At 42.4% G+C, this 20,218-nt stretch overlaps 1 protein-coding gene and 1 long non-coding RNA gene across 3 annotated transcripts in view; both read right to left on the bottom strand.

The window, feature by feature from the left end:
• The window catches only part of LOC138741854 (uncharacterized), a 43,764-nt gene extending 37,078 nt beyond the window's left edge, over nt 1-6,686 (bottom strand). The window contains exon 1 of one of the 2 annotated variants that reach the window (XR_011343820.1): nt 6,444-6,686. This is a non-coding gene — a long non-coding RNA (uncharacterized lncRNA). The remainder of the gene's footprint in view (nt 1-6,443) is intronic. The other variant, XR_011343819.1, reaches the window with a different exon arrangement.
• A 1,270-nt stretch (nt 6,687-7,956) lies between these two features.
• LOC138742108 (uncharacterized) lies at nt 7,957-8,460 on the bottom strand. The gene has a single exon (XM_069896292.1). It carries the CDS (start codon nt 8,458-8,460, stop codon nt 7,957-7,959), a length of 504 nt encoding a protein of 167 aa, XP_069752393.1.
• Between the last annotated feature and the right edge of the window lie 11,758 nt (nt 8,461-20,218).

The raw sequence follows: 20,218 nt of genomic DNA, 5'->3' as shown, positions 1-20,218 counted from the left end.
GCCTTCCCAAGATCGTATTATATGGCGAGCTCTCCACTGGCCACTGTGACAGAGGTGCACCAAAGAAAAGGTACAAGGACTGCCTAAAGAAATCTCTTGGTGCCTGCCACATTGACCACCGCCAGTGGGCTGATAACGCCTCAAACCGTGCATCTTGGCGCCTCACAGTTTGGCGGGCAGCAACCTCCTTTGAAGAAGACCGCAGAGCCCACCTCACTGACAAAAGGCAAAGGAGGAAAAACCCAACACCCAACCCCAACCAACCAATTTTCCCTTGCAACCGCTGCAATCGTGTCTGCCTGTCCCGCATCGGACTTGTCAGCCACAAACGAGCCTGCAGCTGACGTGGACTTTTTACCCCCTCCATAAATCTTCGTCCGCGAAGCCAAGCCAAAGAATATATATATATATATATGCATACACATACATACATATATGTATATACATATACATACACACATATATATAAATACACACACGTATATATATATAAATCTGCATTATTCTCATTTGACTTTCAATCTGAAGACTGAATGCCAAGGTTTACAATCCATCTGTTTGTGTATCACTTCTCTGCAATTCTTTCAAACAATTTGTATGTAAAACAGGCTGCCTTGATGGTTCATAGCCATTAAAAACTCTGCTATTGTGCTGTGCTTTTGTAACTTGTCTCTGATACTACAGTAGGAAGCAATGAGATCATTAGTTACAGTTTCCCATTGGAGTGATTGGTATCCAAGATTGACCTTATTGCAAATTAGAAACACGAAGACAAGGTCAAGCACAATCTACCGATCATTGAAAGTAATTTCTTTGGTTAAAAAAGATAGTAATTTGAAATAACAGTTGGATAAACCACTACTGGATGCTTGTTAACATGGCTTCAATGCAAAATAACCAGTAATTTGAATTAAGGGGCTTCGAATGAATGAAAGGAGGTCACAAAGTGAGAGACTTAACTGTGAATAGTTTCCCCAGAGCATGGTGTTATATAAACCAGGTTTATCTCAAGCAATTAGGACCTGTTTGGAAAAAAAAGGTACTTGCTCCAGTAATTACCTAGCTGAAGAATCAGTGAAATTTTGGAATGCGAGTTTTGAAACAGACTCAATGAAATGTTAATTTTGAAAATTTATTTATCAAAATATCAATGTCCCAGGATGAGCATTGAAAATATCTACGAATTAGATTTTCTCTTAAGATACCATGAAGAAACTGCAAACAAGATTTAATGAGCAGGCTATGATATTCCAATTAAAAAGTAAAACCCACAATGGAGAAATTCAGCAGGTCAAACATTGTCCTTTATCAAGATATGGAAAAATGTCGACAGCCATCCAAACAAAAGATGTGGCGGGGTGGGGGGGGGGATGGAGGCATGGTTGCAAAGGAAGGAGGTAATAGGTGGAGAAGGGAGGGAGTGGACAGCAGCAAGCAAAAGGAGGAGGGATGACTAGGTGAACAGAGAGGTAAGAGGGGGAAGAGAATGGAAGACGGGAGGGGGAAGGTGAGGGAACTGGAAAAGTCAATGTTAATGCCATCTGCTGGAGAGCGCCAAGATGGAACATCAGGAGTTGTTCCTCCAACTTAAGGGTTGTCTTGGTGGGAGAGTACACAAGGCCGTGGACAGACATGTGAGTATGGGAGTGTGACACAGAACTGAAATGGTTGGCTGCTGGAAGGTCCCTGTCACTGGTGCGGATGAAGTGAAGGTGCTCAGCGAAGCCATCTTCCAGTATCGCTCAGTCTTTCCAATGTAGAGAAGGACACAGAGGGAGAACTGGATACAGTAAATCAGTCATGCAGATAAATAAGTACTACTTCCCTTGAAAGGCCTGCTTGGGGCCCTGGTCTGTGGTGAGGGAGGAGGTGTAGGCACATATGAGGCACTTCCTGCGGCCACAGGGGAAGGTGCCGGAGGAGGGGGGGTGCGATTGGTGTGGAGGGATGAGTGCACAAGGGATTCCTGGAGGGAGCAGTCCCTTTGGAAGGCAGAAAGGGGAAGATGTGTCTGGTGTTGGTATCCTGTTGTAAGTGCCAGAAATTCTGGAGGATAATGTGTTGGATGCGGAGGCTGGTGGCTTGGTAGGGGGATTCTGTCTTTGTTGCATCAGGGGGAAAGAGGAGGTCAGGGCAGATAATGAGGAGATGTGGGTGATGGGTGAGTTGATAGTGGTGGAGGGGAAGCCATGTTTGTGGAAGAAGGCAGACATTTCGGAAGATCTGGACTGAAAGGCATCATCTTGGGAACAGGCCTTTTAAATGAAGCAACACTTCATTTGTGTATCTGCAGGTTTGACTTACTGCATCCAATGCTCCCTCTATCAGAGAGACTGGGCACAGAATGGGAGATCGCTTCGCTGAGCAACTCTGCCTGATCCACACCGGTGACAGAGACCTCCCAGGAGCCAACTATTTAAGTTCTGTGTCACCCTCTCACACTCACATGTCTGACCATGGCCTTATACCACCTGTAAACTGGAGGAACACCACTTGATTTTGGCACTCTCCAGCCAGATGGCATTAACATCGATTTTTCCGGTTTCTGCTAACCTGCTCTCCTCTCCCTCCCCTTCCCAGCTCTCCTCCCTCTTCTCTCTATTCACCCAGCCATCCCTCCTCCCCTTGCTTGCAGCAGTCCCCTACCTCACTTCTCCACCTATCACCTCTTGCGTTTGTGACCACACTCCCCATCCTACTTTTTTTGTTCGGATTCTTGCCGACATTTTTCCGTATCTTGATGAAGTGCTCAAGCCGGAAACGTTAGTTATATATTTTTATCTTTGCAGTTTAACCTGCTGAGTTTCTCCAGCATGGGGTTTTTACTTCAACTACGGTGTCTAGAGATGTCTGTGTTTTACTTCTGATGTTCCAATCTAGCGCTCTGCATCTGGTCCCACGATATTGGAGAAATCAGGTTCAGCTTTATCAGACACCTCGGTCCACAAGGGTGCCGCTGGGCATCCCTTTACCTGTCTCTTTAATTAATCTGTCTTTGAGTAGCTCTTCATCTTCGATTGGGGTATGGGGCCATCCTTGGGACTCAGGGATGAAGCAGACTGCTTGCTGGATTATTTAAATTTAAATTTGTTCTTTTTTTTAAATTTAGAGAGATAGCACAGAAACAGGCCCTTCCTTATCCAAATGACCAATTAACCGCATATGTCTTTGGAATGTGGAAGGAAATTGGAACCCCCCCCCACGCTGGTAGAAATCCATGCAGGACGTGGGGGCTAAAAGCAGAATGCTGGAGAAACTTAGCAGGTCAAACAGTGCACTTTATAATGAAAAAGCTCTTTACCCACTTACTTTTCTAATGTTCTGATGAAGTCATTGACTCTGTTTTTTAGTAAATCAATGCTGCCTGTTTTTCCAGTCTACAACATTATGAGAAGTATAGATAAGGTAGACAGCCAACACCTTTACCCCCAAGGTGAGAGCAGCAAACACCAGAGGAAATCTGTACAAAGGGAGAAAGTTTAGGGGAGACATCAGGGGTCAGTTTTATATCCTCCACACAGAGAGTTGTCAGTGCCTCGAATGCATTGCCAGGGATGGTGGTGGAGGCTGGAATATTAGGGGCATTTAAGAGACTCTTAGACAGGGACATGGATGAAAGAAAAATAAAGGGTTACGAGGTAGGAAGGTTTTTGTTTATTTGTGATAGAAATATATAGGCTGGCACAACATCAAGGGCCGAAGGGCCTGTACCATGTTGTAGTGTTCTATGTTCACTTCCTGTTTTTATTTCACTTTTCTATTGGGCCTAATGTAAAATAAATTTGGGATGAATGCCAAGTTAAAATTTTAGTGTTATTCCATTTCAAACCTGATGAATTCCAGCAGCTGTTGGAACTTTGTCCAGCAGGGGGGGTTGGGGGGGTCAATGTGTAGCTGATGTTCTATGCTGGTACTGGGAGAGTCCACAACTGACATTGGCTGGGAAACTGAAGTAAATTCATTCTCTCAAACTTACTCCTGCATCCACGGGTATTAAGGATTGGCAGTAAATACTCATTCACTATTCAGCAGAATATTCATGTCAGTGCCAATTTTCAGAAAGGTTATAAACAATTTGCTTGAGCTTAAATAATATATTGATTACATTCAATTTGCATTTTCTTATAATTTATTCATTGAGACTAATGTACATTCAGCAGAACCAGAATCAACATTCTAGTCTTTGCTTGAGGACAAGCAACTACTCGATAAAGGGCAGCAGGGTAAATAATTTGGTTGAAACACGATAGGCTGCAGGTGCTATATTGTAGTAAACACATCAAAATGGTGGAGGAACTCAGCTAGTCTTTCAGCATCTATAGGAGACAAAGATATATTGCCGACGTTTTGGGCCCGAGTCAAATAAAGCATTTCAGAAAGGGATATGAGAGATGCTATATTAATGCTAATAGGTCTTTAAAAAAAGAATTGATCTACATCAATTCATGAAAGGATCGTACCCACAGTCAGGAGAACTGACTCATTTTAATATCTCTTGCAAAACCCAACATCGATAGTGTTGGGCTCTTGTAGTGCAGCACTGAAGGGCTGAACTTCAAAGGCTATCTGGTCTCTGGAAGCGACACAGTTTTATTTTTTTTTTAATTTGGACACAAACACAGTATCAGACCCTTATGGCACATGACCCATTGCCACTCAATTAGACCCAATTCACCTATACCCTCAGTATATTTTTGAATGGTGGAAGGAAACTGGAGGCATTCCCTGCAAACCACAGCCACCTCACAGTGAGGGGCAGCTGCCCCTCTGCTAAAACCTAGGCTTGGAGGTTCATATTTTTGCAACGTATGACATAGAACAAAAAAATGCTGGAAATAGCCATTAGGTCAGTCTGCATCTGTAGAGAGAGAGAAAGAGAGTTAATGATTCCAGCTTCATCTGTTTCTCTCTTCATAGATGCTGCCTGATCTGCTGAATGTTTCCTTGCTTTTAATTTATTTTTATTTTTAATTTAGACATGCATCATGGTAACAGGCCCTTTCTTCCCATGAGCACATGCCACTTAATTACAATTAATTGACCTTCAACTCCGCTATGTTTTGGAGGGTGGGAAACTGGACGAAACCCTCGCATACACGGGGAGAATGAACAAACTCCTTGCAGACAGCATGGGATCCAACTCATCCCTGCCGACCAAGTTGGCATTCTGGGCAAATCCCATTGGACTTCATTTGGTTAATACCTTTCTAATCCCTTCCTTTCCATGAAGTCACTGGAACTGTAACAGCATTTTGCTAACTGCTATGCTAAGCCTGTTTTGTTTAAGCTTTCCAGCAATCCGCAATATTTTGCTTTTCAATTACACACATAGGAGCTGGACTATTACATCCATGATGTATAAATGAGGACCCCAGCATCAGTTTGTACTTAAACTACTCCAGAACTGTGCACATGAGGATGCTTCACTATGAATTTTGTACTTGTTTCATCTGAAATACAAATCATCGCACTGTTAATACATTGGCAACCATCCAGTACAATGCTTCGGAGATTATGATGAATAGACTGCAGAGCTGGAGAGCTCTACCTGCCTCTGACAGAGAGCTGGAACTGAGCAACTATCTGGCGAGAACAGTTCATTGCTGGAGATTCTTAAATGCTGGTGCAGAATATTTGTTTCAATCCAAATTCCTTACAATGCCATCAACAAACTGTTGTGAGTAATTATTTTGCTTTTCACAGATATGCCCACTGATTCCCACTGAAGTGTAAGGACAACAAGAGGAAAAAAGATTTAAAGCAAACCTAATCTCTTCTGAAACAACATGTAACAGCCACAATATGCTTGAATGGTCCCAATCTTGCATTTATCATAAAGGGAAACAGAGCTGTTTCCTGCATTTACATCAACGTTTGATTTCTGCACTTGTTGAAACCCCAAATTATTGCCAGAGATTTGGAGCAACCTTCTCCAATGGTACAAATGGAAACTCATCAAATTATTGCGATCTACCACCGCCAGTGGGCTGATATCACCTCCAACCGTGCATCTTGGCGCCTCACAGTTCGGCGGGCAGCAACCTCCTTGGAAGAAGACCGCAGAGCCCTCCTCACTGACAAAAGACAAAGGAGGAAAAACCCAACACCCAACCCCAACCCACCAATTTTCCCTTGCAACCGCTGCAACCGTGCCTGCCTGTCCCGCATCGGACTTGTCAGTCACCAACAAGCCTGCAGCAGACGTGGACATAGCCCTCCATAAATCTTCGTCCGCGAAGCCAAGCCAAAGAAAAAAAAAGAACAGCTATTCATCAATCACTCTTAATACAAAATAAACTGAAAATCCTGCAGCTGTAAAGTTGCTTTGCATCAAATCTTCTCTCAATTGTTGGTTACCAGATTCTTCTGTCAGCAGATAATAGCTTTGAGATATTTCCAGTGGTGATGGGTCAATGGAGATCATCATTAATGGTGTCACTCACCAATAATCTACTCACCAGGGTTCAGGACTGCTCAGCTCTAGACCTCATCACGATCTTGGTCCAAACCTGATTCTGAGTTGTATCAAAGCAACATTTGACTGAATGAGGCCTGGTAAAAGACAAAGGGCTCCAAGGAACAACCCAGGGAGGATTGTTGTGGTTGTCAGAGTTAAATCATCTCAGCCACAGGCCATCACTATGGGAAATTCTCAGGACAGTCTAGGCTGCCGTTTCAATGGCCTTCCTTCCATTATCAGGTCAAATGGGGGGGCGGGGGGGAGGAAGGGGGTTGTTTACTGATGATTGCGCAACATTGAATTCTTTTGTAACTTCTGAACAAATGAGGAAGCTCATGCTTGCAACAAGATCTGGATACATTCAAGCATGAGCTGATAAACAATGTAACATCAGTGCCACAGTTGTCAGACAATGGCCATCTTCAACAAGGAAGAGGATCTCAATCTTCCTTTGACTCACAATGGTACCACTTTCAACATCCTAGACACTCCTAGAAGCTCACCTGCACCAGTCACATAAAAGGTACATCGGTGACTGGGTATCACATGATGAATAACTGGATTGCTCACACCTCAAGGCCTTTCCACACATACAATACAGAATTTAAGAGATCAATGAAATAATATCCTCTTACCTAGATGAATGCAGCTCCAGCAGCTCTCAACTTCCAATACCAGAAAAGACGTCACCTGCAACATTCACTCTACCATCATAGTTTGGAAATTCCTCACCGATCCATCATTGTGGCTGGGTCCAATCCTGGAATTCCTTGTCCAAAAACACCTTCATTAGTAGTTCAAGAAACTGGCTCACCACCACCTTCTAAAGGGCAATTAGGAAAGGGTGATTATATATACTAACAATGATGTTGAAAATTAATGAAAAAGAAAATGAGCCTCCAACACACGATATCATTCAGTCTCCCTTGTCCTTCTCCTATAATCTGTATTCTTTTATGTTCTCTCTCACACTCTGCATTCTCAAACATCTTGGATTTCTAATGTTTTCCAATTTTTATGGGAGACATAGAGGGCTTTCAGCCCAACTCATCCCTGCCACAACTCATTCTGAGCAAATCCCATTGGACCACATTTGGTTGAATCCTTTCTAAACCCTTCTTTTCATGAATTATTGACCTGAAACATGAATTCTCTTTCTATCCCCGTTTCTATTCCCTGTCCTGATTGTTTCCAGCAATTTCCGTCTTTCTTGCTGAAAACCTTGCTCAAGACGCGAGTGAAGTTTTGTTGCCCAGCACGACTGTATCAGATGGGCCATACGAAACAAGGGTAACAGAAAAATGTCAAAATATAACAGGCTGGAAACTAGACCCTATGATGCAGTTTGGATGGCATTGAAAATGTACTTAAGCTGGGGAGAAGATAGGAAATGAGGGCTTCCTGACCATCACACTGGAAACTGAGCTACACACATCACTGCAAGCATCCTTGATCATCACATTGTCTGACCACGTCACTGCGAGGATTCCTGACCATCATGCTGTCATGGTAACACGTGAGGTGAACATGAGGGGGGGCCATGGTTGCACACGGGGAGGTGAGGGGGGGCCGTGGTTGCACACGGGAAGGTGAGGGGGGCCGTGGTTGCACACGGGAAGGTGAGGGGGGCCGTGGTTGCACACGGGAAGGTGAGGGGGGCCGTGGTTGCACACGGGAAGGTGAGGGGGGCCGTGGTTGCACACGGGAAGGTGAGGGGGGCCGTGGTTGCACACGGGAAGGTGAGGGGGGCCGTGGCTGCAACCGGGAAGGTGAGGGGGGCCGTGGTTGCACACGGGAAGGTGAGGGGGGCCGTGGTTGCACACGGGAAGGTGGGGGGGGGCCGTAGTTGCACACGGGAAGGTGGGGGGGGGCCGTGGTTGCACACGGGAAGGTGAGGGGGGGGTCGTGGTTGCACACAGGAAAGTGAGGGTGGGGTCGTGGTTGCACACGGGAAGGTGAGGGGGGGTCGTGGTTGCACACGGGAAAGTGAGGGGGGTCATGGTTACATGTAGGGTAAAGGTGAGGGGAGGGTCATGGCAACATGTAGAAATGTGAATTAGGCACATGAATGGTGGCTGAATGTACTGACTGGGATGGGTTGCTGTGAGTTGAATGGATGGAGGCCATGCACGTCTGCCTGTGCAGCAAGTGGGAGGTGAGATTTAGTAATATATTCACCACCCTCAATGGCATTTGTGAATTCTTTTAATATTCTGCCGCACTGAATTCACAGCCCTGATGCTTGGTCTGGATGTTGACCCAGAGTGTAAACATATACTGGCAGCATCCCACTGCTATCCAACCTTGCCTACCCCTCCACACCACCAATAAAGGCTTTGAGATCTGATGAAGCCTGAAACATTAACCATTCTTTTTCTCCCACTGATGCTGCACGACCTGCTGAGTTCTCGCACCAGATTGGTTAACGTATTAAGACCTGTACTTGGAGTTGACTGTGAAAGCCCTGTCACGGTGCAGCTCTGTGGAGCATCTTCCCTGGCAGCTGCTGTAAAGAAAGTAATGATCCTTTAAGGACTGCTGGGAGGATAGGAACTAGTCAGCCAGCAGCAGATGGTGCAAGGATTTGTCCAGTGGGAAAGTTCCCGGGCTGTAATCAGCTCAGCAGCTGCTGGCAGGAGCTACAGTCACAGTAACAAGGAAGGACTTGAACTTTATCTGTGACCTACTCTTACCTGTGCATCTCAGTCCCAGAGTAGGTTACCCGTACTATCCACATCTCATCTAAAGACACAAACAGCAAACTTGTAAACACTCAGAGGTCAGAGGAGTGGGAGGTTTGTGCATGGTACAACTTCAGCATTGATGAATTGGGTCAAATGAACAATCTCCGCACTGTATACTCAGCAAGCGGCTTTGCCCAGTATAGAGCAATAGTAGACATGGTCTGCTGATGGTTGAAGCTGCTGCTCTTCTCCACACATTAAACATCTGCAAATTATTCCACCTTGTTCTCATATGATTAAGCAAAAGATTGTCAATATTTAACCATTCATCTTGGATCTTGTGTCAAATGATGATTTATCCTGCAGTGGTGAAAGGTGGTTCCTTTTTAACATGAGCAGTACAAAGAAAATGACAGCAAATATTTGAACAGATATGGGGATAAAACCAAGCAAACCACAAAACCTGCAGATGCTGGAATCTTAACCAAATACAGTGCCTCTGGAGGAACTCAGCAGGCTAGATAGCATCCATGGATAGAAACATAGAATGAATGACCACTTTGCTGAATACCTACACTCTGCTTTTGGGTCCAAACTTGACCATCCTCCAGCCAAACACTTCAACTCTCCCCCCCCCCCCCACAACCATTCCTACACAGTTCCCCTTTAGACAAAAGGTCCTGGGACTCTCGACCATCCCTCTGCAACTTGATCCTCGATTACCTCATTGGTGGACCCCGATTAGAGCAGATCAGCAATATCACCTCCTCCTCGCTAACCATCAACACAAGGCACCCCAAGGCTGCGTGCTTAGTCCATTATTCCTTGTACACCTACAACAGCACAGCCAAGTTCAACTCCAATTCAATCTATACATTTGCTGACAACACCATTACTGTTGGCCAAATACCTGAAAACATTGAGTCAGAATGAATAATGGACATCAAGAAACTTGTTGGGTGAGAAAGGGATTAGTTAATTTTGTGTCAATATTCATTTTGGTAGTTGATAATTTATTTTATTCCTTTCTACGTGAATCTTCTTCCAAATGTTGAGCAGATGGTGCAATACTGGTGAATTCCTACGTTGCACCAATTTATCATCCCACTTGTATAGTATATGTTCAGGTATCTTCTCCCCTATTTTATCTAGTTCTAATCTGGTCCAATCTGGTTTTTCCCTTGTTTGATAAAAATCTGATAGGTATCTTAATTGTGCTGCTCTATAATAATTCTTAAAGTTTGGTAGTTGTAAGCCTCCTTGTTTGTACCATTCTGTTAATTTATCTAGTGCTATCCTTGGTTTCCCCCCTTTCCATAAGAATTTCCTTATTATTTTCTTTAGCTCCTTGAAGAATTTCTCTGTTAGGTGAATTGGTAATGATTGAAATAGGTATTGTATCCTTGGGAAGATGTTCATTTTAATACAGTTTATCCTTCCTATCAGTGTTAGTGGTAAGTCTTTCCAGTGCTCTAAATCGTCTTGTAATTTTTTCATTAATGGCTGATAATTTAGTTTATATAGATGGCCGAGATTATTATTTAGTTGTATACCTAGGTATCGAATTGCTTGTGTTTGCCATCTAATTGGTGATTCTTTCTTAAACTTTGTGAAATCCGCATTATTCAGTGGCATTGCTTCACTTTTATTTGTGTTGATCTTGTACCCCGATACTTCTCCATATTCCTTCAATTTCTTATGTAATTCTTTTATTGATATTTCTGGTTCTGTTAAGTATATTATAACGCCATCCGCAAATAGACTGATTTTATATTCCTTTTCTTTATTTTTATCCCTTTTATTTTATTTTCTGTTCTTATCAGTTCTGCTAGTGGTTCTATAGCTAATGCAAATAGTGAGGGAGATATGAGAGAAAAGGGATCAAAAGAATAGAAAATTGTTTTTCGGGAAATAAATTATTATCTTTTGAACAAATGAAGGACAAATATAACTCATGATACAATGTTTGCATACCACCAACTGAAAACCTACTTGAAGGACAAATTGGGAAACAGTCTGAGGTTACCAGAAGGAAGCAATTTTGAATATGTGATTATGGACACAATGATAATTAAAAAATTTATAGCAAACATGTACATCAAACTGCAAGAAAAGGAGAATGAGGAAACTAACTGTAAACCTAAACAAAAATGGGAACAAGATCTAAACAAAGATAAAGAATGAAACATGGGAAAAGCTATGCTCCGGAGATATGAGAAATATAATAAACACAAGTTTATGCATGATACAATATAATTGGTTACACAGGCTATATATCACACCCCAAAAGTTAAATAAATGGGACCCAACAGTATCAGACAGATGTTTTCACTGTATAAAGGAAACGGGAACAACAATACATGTAATTTGGACAGGAGAAAGTGGAAAAATTTTGGGAAGATCTAAACCAGATATTAAATAAAATCACAAAAAGCAATATACCAAAAAAACCAGAGATCTTCCTTCTAAGTAATACAAGAAATAAAGAATTTGGACTTGATTTAGATGGAGCACAAAAAAGATTTATTATGATAGCCTTAGCTGTAGCAAAAAAAAATGTATTATGTCAATCTGGAAATTAGAAGACAACTTGAGAATACAACAATGGTACATAGAAATAAATAAATGTACTCCATTAGAAAAAATAATATAATTTAAAAAATAATATCACAATATTCAAACAAATATGGGAACCATACATGAAATACAATAGAGAAATCCTACCACGGACCTCCACCACCTAAAGTGACAGAAGGAGAAGACAACGAAATGAACTGACTCAGTAAATAAAAGTAAAAGATAAAAATTTCTTTTTATTTTTATTAAGTGATGACATTGTTTAACGGGTTTAATGTATCTTATAGATTGAACTTTAAATAAATGGGAAGCGGGGTGAGGGAGGGAAGGGAGGGGGAAAAAAGGGGAGAAAATGACACTGTATATATTCAAGAGAAAAAAATGTCTATGTATTTTGTTCAGTACTATTTATAGTGTGAAAAATAAAAAAAATAAAAAAAGAAACTTGTTGGGTGGTGCCAGAACAACAAACATCACCAACATCAAGGAGCTTACTGTTGATTTTAGGAAGGAGAGGTAGAGGAACCACACACCTGTCTGCACTGATAGGAAGGAGGTGGAGAGAGCCAAAACCTTCAAATCCCTGGGAGTTAACATCTCAGAAGACCTTTCCTGGAGCCAGCAATCAAGGTAGCCATAAAAGAGGAACACCAATGATTCTACTTTCTAAGGAGTCTGAGAAGAATTAAAATGCCATTAGGTTATCAAGCTTCTACATTGTGGAAAATATAAATTCAAGTTTAATTGACTATGGTGATCTGATTGTCCAATCTTGGAGCTAAATGGAAAACAGCATGGAAACTGGCTCTTCAATCAACTGAGTACATATTGATCATTAATGCCACAATAATCCCACTTTATTTTCCCTCCTATCCTGACAACATCCCCCCCCCCCTCCCACAAGTGTATGTAAGGAGCAATTTACTGGCCAATTAACCTACTAAATGGTGGCAGGTTAATCCCATTAATCCCAATTAAACAATCAAACCTAAATCTTATTTATGAGCCACTCCCTAAAAGTAGGGATAGTTGATGATGAGGTTTCTTGTGAAGATTTAAAAAAAAAGCATATGTTCTCTTCTGTGAGAGTTAATCTCTCATGCTGTAGAGCAGATTATCTTGGAACACTGGTGAGTCTAAATTTTTTAAATTTTTTTTGTGCTCTATTTGGCTCTCTGATAAAGATGTGTGAAATTAATATTGATTGGTTATAATGTCAGTTTTTAGCTTTTAGGCTATTTGAAATCTTGCAGTGTTTTTTAAAATTCAACTGTTACTTTAAAAAACTTTAAGCAGTTTTTCTTGGCTGTTTCAATACTGAGAATTGGATCCAAGGTCTATGTGGATTCAAGGAAAGTTATAATCCTACTGCATACTAGATATATTGCTAATGTATCAGTTCAATGTGCACTTGCAATGTGTACTCTGTATTTAAGTACATTTCTCTAATTGCTCCAAATCTGAGAATGTTTGCTAATTGATTCCCAATTAGCTAGGGAAGTTCTTGGCTTCTGCTTCCGGACACTGCTGTGAACATAAAGCAAATTTGAAAATGGCAAACTTTTTCAGAAGTAAAACATGAAAGCCTGAAGACTCTACAATTGAAATAAAAATCCAATGCTGGAGAAACTCAACAGGTCCAACAGTGTACTTTATATTATCAAAGACAAAAATACATTACAAATATTTTGGGTTTGAGCCTTTCATCAAGATGTGGAAAAATGTCAGCAATGTCTAAACAAAATGGAAGGGTGGAGGGGTAGAAGGATGAGCATAGTCCCAAAGGCAGGGGTAATAGGTGGATATGGGTGGGAGGGAACCGCAAGAGTAGAGGGGTAGAATGATGAGCATAGTCCCAAAGGCAGGGATAATAGGTAGATATGGGAGGGAGGGCACAGCAGCAAGTGGGGGGTGGGTGGATGCCTTTGCAGAGAGGGAAGGGGTTAGAGTGCTAAGGGAAAGACCAGAGAGTTTGGAGAGTAAATTTGCAGAAACCAGAGGTCTGTTAATCCCAACTGGTTGGCTAGTGTCCAGGTGGCAAATCGTGTTGCTCCTCCAATTTATGGATTGTCTTAGAGGGATAATATGAGGCCATGGACCAACATGTGAGTATGGGAGTGGGACACAAAATTGAAAGAGTTGGTCACTGGGAGATCACAGTCACTGATGTGGACAGAGTGAAGGTTTCAGTGAAGCAGTCTTGTTGATGTAAAGAAGAGTACTGGATGCAGTAGATCACTTCTGCTGGGGGGAAAAAAAGTGAAGACTTACTTGAAATCCCTGTTTTGGGCCCCTGAATTGTGAGGGAGGAGGTGTGAGTCTGTGGTGCTTCCTACAGCCATGGTGGGGGGGGGGGGGGAAGGGGAGGGAGAGGGAGGAATGAAGGTGAAGGGGGTGGGGGTGGGGGGGGGAATGAAGGTGGTGGGGGTGGGGGGGGAATGAAGGTGGTGGGGGTGGGGGGGGAATGAAGGTGGTGGGGGTGGGGGGGGGGAATGAAGGTGGTGGGGGTGGGGGGGGGATGAAGGTGGTGGGGGTGGGGGGGGAATGAAGGTGGTGGGGGTGGGGGTGGGAATGAAGGTGGTGGGGGTGGGGGTGGGAAATGAAGGTGGTGGGGGTGGGGGTGGGAAATGAAGGTGGTGGGGGTGGGGGTGGGAAATGAAGGTGGTGGGGGTGGGGGTGGGAAATGAAGGTGGTGGGGGTGGGGGGGGAATGAAGGTGGTGGGGGTGGGGGGGGAATGAAGGTGGTGGGGGTGGGGGGGGGAATGAAGGTGGTGGGGGTGGGGGGGGTCATTGGTGGGGAGGGATGAATGCATGAGGGAGTCATGAAGGGAGCAGTCCCCATGGATGGTAGAGAAGGGAGGTGAGAGGACAATGTCTAGTGGTGGGATCATGTTGTAGGTGGCAGAAATTGCAGGATAACTTGTTGGATGCAGAGGCTGGTGGGGTGGTAGATAAGGACCAGGGGAATCCTGTGATGGTTTCAGTTTTCTTCAACGTAAAACATTTCAATGCATTAGGATGAGAATTATGCAAGAATGCATGGTTCAGCAATGGATAGAGAAGTGAGCATCTGACTTGACAGGTTAATCACAATTGACACTCACTAGAATCTTATGATGGGTTCATAAAAGTGGAACACCTGGTCAAAGATGTTGGCATGAATTGAGGAGGGAGATTGTGGAATGATACATAATATTGTTTCATGGTTAAGTACCTGGTGGACAGGGCATATCATTAATTCCTTTCAACCCCCCAATTTCCTACCCAGTTAGCTGTCTCCCTCAAATGATTATTTAGGAAAATGAAAATCTCCATGATTGAAGACAGCTTTGAGCAGTGTTGAGTAGACAGGTGATGCAAAGGAAAATTCACTGGTGGAGTGAGGAATTGTCCCTCTGTTTCTTGACACGCCATATTAAATTAACAATTAAACTAAAAGAATTGTACGTGCTGGTTTGCAGTGTTGCACAGTATGGAAATGGAGATTTTTGGACTTTTTTTAAAAAAGAGTTTTAAATGGATGGAAATGGAATGTTATAATAAGATGCAGACATAATTGAAATTTCCAATATTGGATTTGTGAGCAAATCCACTCTAAAATTTGTAAACTTCAAAAATTTTCATACTGAGACTTTAGGAGTAAAGGATGAGTTGAGAGTTAAAATTAACATTGTAAAGTCATAAAATCTTCCCAGTTTGTGGTGGTTGTTGAAGTAGCTGAGGATGGATGTATCCACGGTGGAACTTGTGCCATATTGTGCTTAAGTCTCCTCTGTGCAAGGAATGACTCCAATCATCCCTACCCTGGAAAAAGGACCATCTCTATTCACTTTGTCTTTACCCCTCCCCCATGATTTTATAAAATGCCCATAGGGTCAATAAATACTTTGAATTTTTGTGTAGCTGTATTGACCATTTTTATAAAAGAAACATTCAGTTTATCACTAATTTTTTAAAAATGTATTGGCAATTATTTTCTTGGAGGAAAATCATGGAAGCAGGCCTTTCATCCCACCAAGTCTGTCAAGCACCATTGCTAATTGATCCCTAGCATCAAATCTCCCAGATTCTACTTCTCACTCAAGGCAATTTCCAGCAGTCACTGTGGGGAAGAAAGCCTGAGTTGCTGGAAGAGTGCATGCTTTTGTGAGGAGGGAATGTGCCCATGCTATCATGGGTGTGGGAGGGGGGGAAGGAAGAGAGGAAATGTACTAATTCCACATAGATTGAACCTGGGTCACTGGAGCTGTGAGCAGTGGATTGACTCACTGTGCCACAGTAAACCATAAATTATTGTTGTTCTGGGTGTATCAGCATGAAACAATGGACTAGAAACTATACTAATGGGAAAATGGAGACTACCTTTGAGAGTAGGGTTCTCCAATGAACACTTTAAAGCAAAGGAAAGTATGGGATGCATTTCTTCCTCCACAATCCTTGAGGTTTTCATTCTAATTCTGTTTCCAACCTATAAAATTCCACTGTTTCATCAAGGCCTGTTCTTGTAGAAAAATCTTTTTTTCATTTAAGTGCATCTTTGGGCATCAAGAACATGTTCTCCAGTGGGACACCAATGCCTGATCTTAAACTGGGGAACTTTAATGATTGAAATCTGCTGATATAAATCTTAGATATTTTGTTCTGATTATTTTTATTGGGGGAAGTTGGGGGAAGTTGGGGGAAGTTGGGGGAAGTTGGGGGAAGTTGGGGGAAGTTGGGGGAAGTTGGGGGAAGTTGGGGGAAGTTGGGGGAAGTTGGGGGAAGTTGGGGGAAGTTGGGGGAAGTTGGGGGAAGTTGGGGGAAGTTGGGGGAAGTTGGGGGAAGTTGGGGGAAGTTGGGGGAAGTTGGGGGAAGTTGGGGGAAGTTGGGGGAAGTTGGGGGAAGTTGGGGGAAGTTGGGGGAAGTTGGGGGAAGTTGGGGGAAGTTGGGGGAAGTTGGGGGAAGTTGGGGGAAGTTAGCACATTGGAAAATTTAGCAGCCAGACTTTGACGGCACCTTTCATGTCCTCAGCCAGCAAAGCATGCTGCTGAATTAATGTCTCATTTAAGGTGAGATGACCTACAGGAAACACGGGCAGCACGTCACCTGATCACCTGTCATGAAACAAACTCACTTTAGGGGAAGGTGGAAAAGAGACCTGACTGTAGCAGTCACTAAAGGCTTCTTTAGTAATTACCAACAATGAAGTAAACCTCACTTCAAAAGAGCAGTTTGCTTTCTTTTAATGCAGAATTCCTCACTGGAGCTTCTAAGAGATGTTAATAATTGTCTGGAATGGCTGTGGTGTCAAATCTCCTTTTTAAGTTGTGATGGTATGATAAAATGCAGAAAATAAAATTAATTTTGTAAAATCGTATTGATCTTATCATGGCACGAGAATTATTGCATACAGTGGCAGAAAAAGGAGAAGTGAAATGGATGATGTCCTGCTTTTAACTCAGATTTGCCTAGCTATGGGACAGATGACGAGCTGGGAAGGGTGGAGAGAAGGCTCATGAGAATATTAGCACATCTGGTGGGCTTGAATTGTAAGGAGAAACTGGAGGGGTTTGGATTTTTTTGGGACAAGAAGCTGAGGGTGTCATTGAGATTTATAAAATTATGAGGGACGTGTATGGTTGGTCTCTTTCCCAGGGTTGAAGAATCTAAAACTAGAGGGCATAGATTTCTGGTTAGAGGGGAAAGGAGAGTGACTAGGGTGTGATGGGCCTTTTAACCTGTTGGATGTTTTCCTGAGGTGTGCATTTGAGTCTCCAGACTTAACTAGGAGTTCTCTGGGTTCAGCCTCTCAAGCTGTGGGGAATGCTAAAATGAAGATGACTGGAGCTTGTATCCTCCTGGAGCAGCTGAAAGACCTCTGGTTTGCCATTTGCTTCAGTGTATGTGTGTCTCATTCCTTGAAGACGAGGAGTGTAAGTCCCATGCAAAACATGCATTTTTTATGCATCTATCTCTGGATTCAATCTAAAGTGTGTGTGGGTAAACTACCTCTCCATTATCCAAGCACCCCTTGAAGATCTGGCAGCATCTTTACAATGTCAGAACTGCCTGATTTCTGAAGGAGTTCCAACATTTTTTGGCCACTTTTCAGATTTTCTTTTGATTTTTCTCATCTAAATTTCCCACAGCTTTAATGTACTATTACATCTTCTGTTGTAACTAATTTTAAGTCTCTGTCATTGCTTTGTAGTTTCTCAAGTTCCAACCTTTTTTCTGCTATGGACCCACAGGACTTGCCTCAGTTTACTGTTTACTGTGAAGTTGAGTTTAGTTGGTCTCTCCTACTGTCTACATTAAAAAAAAATTGTGATTTCACTATGTGGTCCTTAGTGATTGGGGGAGGGGGGGGAAGAGGGAGAGGGAGTGGCCTACAGCCCCTGCTAAGAATGGCTGCTCTATTCTCTGCTTACAAGGGACCCATATTTGAGTTCTCCACCATCTTTTATTTTTCACATTTGTAAGAGTTCTTGCAACTTCTTCCTCTCCTGCCAGCTTATTTAATTTCCTTTGCTATTTTTAAAAAATGGAAGTTTTAAACAGTGTATTCTGAAATCTTGTAAGCTAGAAGTAGAACAAAAGGAAGTTGCGTCTTGGGAATTTGAGGTTCCCGTCTTAACTGAAGCTGTAGGTTTGCAGCTCCACCCAACCTTGGACTATGAAGAATTGCCTTGTAAAAGGAGATTCCTCTTCTTGACAACTTGAAGATCCTGTAGCACCTGGAGTTGTTTACCAAGAGCCAGGTCCCACTTATTGCTGAAGTACTGGGGGAGATGCCAAAAATAGTCACTCAGGTGGCATATTTTGAATTGGGGCAAGAGCATTTCAATTTATATTGAACATTTCAGTATTGTGTCTGGTGCTGGCAGACAACCATTGCTGACTTGAGCTATTAGGTCAACCAAATAAAACCAGTTGTCACCTTCATTAATAAACCAGTTAGTGAAACTGTAGATAAAAACATTTTCCTTTAACAGTAACATTATTTTTCTGACAGGGGTTGACACAGAATGAACTTAAAATGGACTCTGAAACTTTAATATGGTTTTATCTTTTATCTACTTTTTATAGTTTTAACCTGCAATTTATTTGGACAAAATCTATTGCAGAGCCATAAGGAGGGAAAAAAGTATTGATCAACTAGGTTTCAAATTAATTCCATAGTTGCTTGATCTTGAGTCCATTCCATGGCCTTAATAATGTGATGCTATAATTGCAGTTTCTGCACCACTGCATTAATCTCATCTAAGAAAGTCGTGGTTCTTGTGCAATGTCTGACGATGAGAACCTGATGCATATTGTATTAGAGCTTAACAGCCTCATCTTTTCATTTTCCATAGATGCAATGAGGTAAAGATTATTGGTCACTGATGACCAAGCATGGTAATTAGTCGGTAAATTTCCTGAAAAATGGTTCGTGATGAACAATGTCGTTTATAATATGTAGAATAAGAATGGAAGAGTAAGCAATATAATTTTGTCTTTATCAATCTAGCTAAACAGGTCTAAGAAAAACTGTCAATTAAATCAGCCATTCTCAAAACATTTTTTGGTTCTGGGCCCCACCCCCTTGACTATGCTCAAAGATAATTGGCCCCTTCTCTGTAGTTTCTTCTGTAATTTTTCTCCTAACAACTACATTAAGAAAGTGTTTGTTATGCAAGGTGAAAAAGAAAACCAGGATTTAAAATGTGTTTTGCCCCCCTGTGAGAATGGCCAAATTAAATGATGTAAAATGGCTTTGGCAGCCAGGCTAAAGGAAACCAAAGGTGACCCACTTCTCAAATACCTTGGAAATACTTTAAAAGTCATGTCACAGGACTTTCTTTATAAGCAATTTATTTGATTGACAGCTAAAATTTAATTTATCAGGGGAAAATGACATAACAGCAAATAATTTGTTTTAGAAAAGGGGAGCTGGCTTTAGCCATATGAAGTGAAACAAGTCTGCAGATGTTTTTGTAGTTTAAAAAGAATAGAACTCCTTCCCCCACCCCCATAACCACCCCCCTTCCAACCTCTCTCCACCTTCCATCTATACCCTCAGACACCCCCCCCAACCTTCTCATCCCTTTCCTCTAACCTCTTGTTGTTTCCTTATTACTTGAATAAGGGGTCAGACCAAAAATATCAGTAAATGTCTTTCTTTCCCCCCCCCCCCCCCCTGGATGCTGTAAGACCAGCTGAGTTCCTCCTCATTTCTGTAGTAAATTAAAATTCTGTAGACAGTGGTTGAAGTAAAAAAACACTGGAGCAGCTCAGCAAGTCAGTGTCCTTTATATTAGCAAAGTTAAAGATGCATAACTACTGTTTCAGGCTTGAGCCCTTCAAAGTATGAGAAAATGCCAGACATCTGAACAAGTGGGTTGGTGGGTGCAGGGTGGGGGGGGGAAGGGGGTTGCAAAGGCAGATGATGGGTGGAAAAAGGGAGGGGACAGCTGCATTGAGGGGAGGAGGGATGGTTGGATGGGTTGATGAACTGGAAAGAGGAAAAGGGGGA

The sequence above is a fragment of the Narcine bancroftii genome, chromosome 8 (assembly GCF_036971445.1).
Source record: "Narcine bancroftii isolate sNarBan1 chromosome 8, sNarBan1.hap1, whole genome shotgun sequence".
NCBI lineage: Eukaryota > Metazoa > Chordata > Chondrichthyes > Torpediniformes > Narcinidae > Narcine > Narcine bancroftii.
This window is presented reverse-complemented; position numbering and strand designations above follow the sequence as displayed.

Excerpts from the sequence above, each read along its gene's own strand:
- LOC138742108 (XM_069896292.1), bottom strand. The coding sequence starts at position 8,460 with ATGACCCCCCTCACTTTCCCGTGTGCAACCACGACCCCCCCTCACCTT.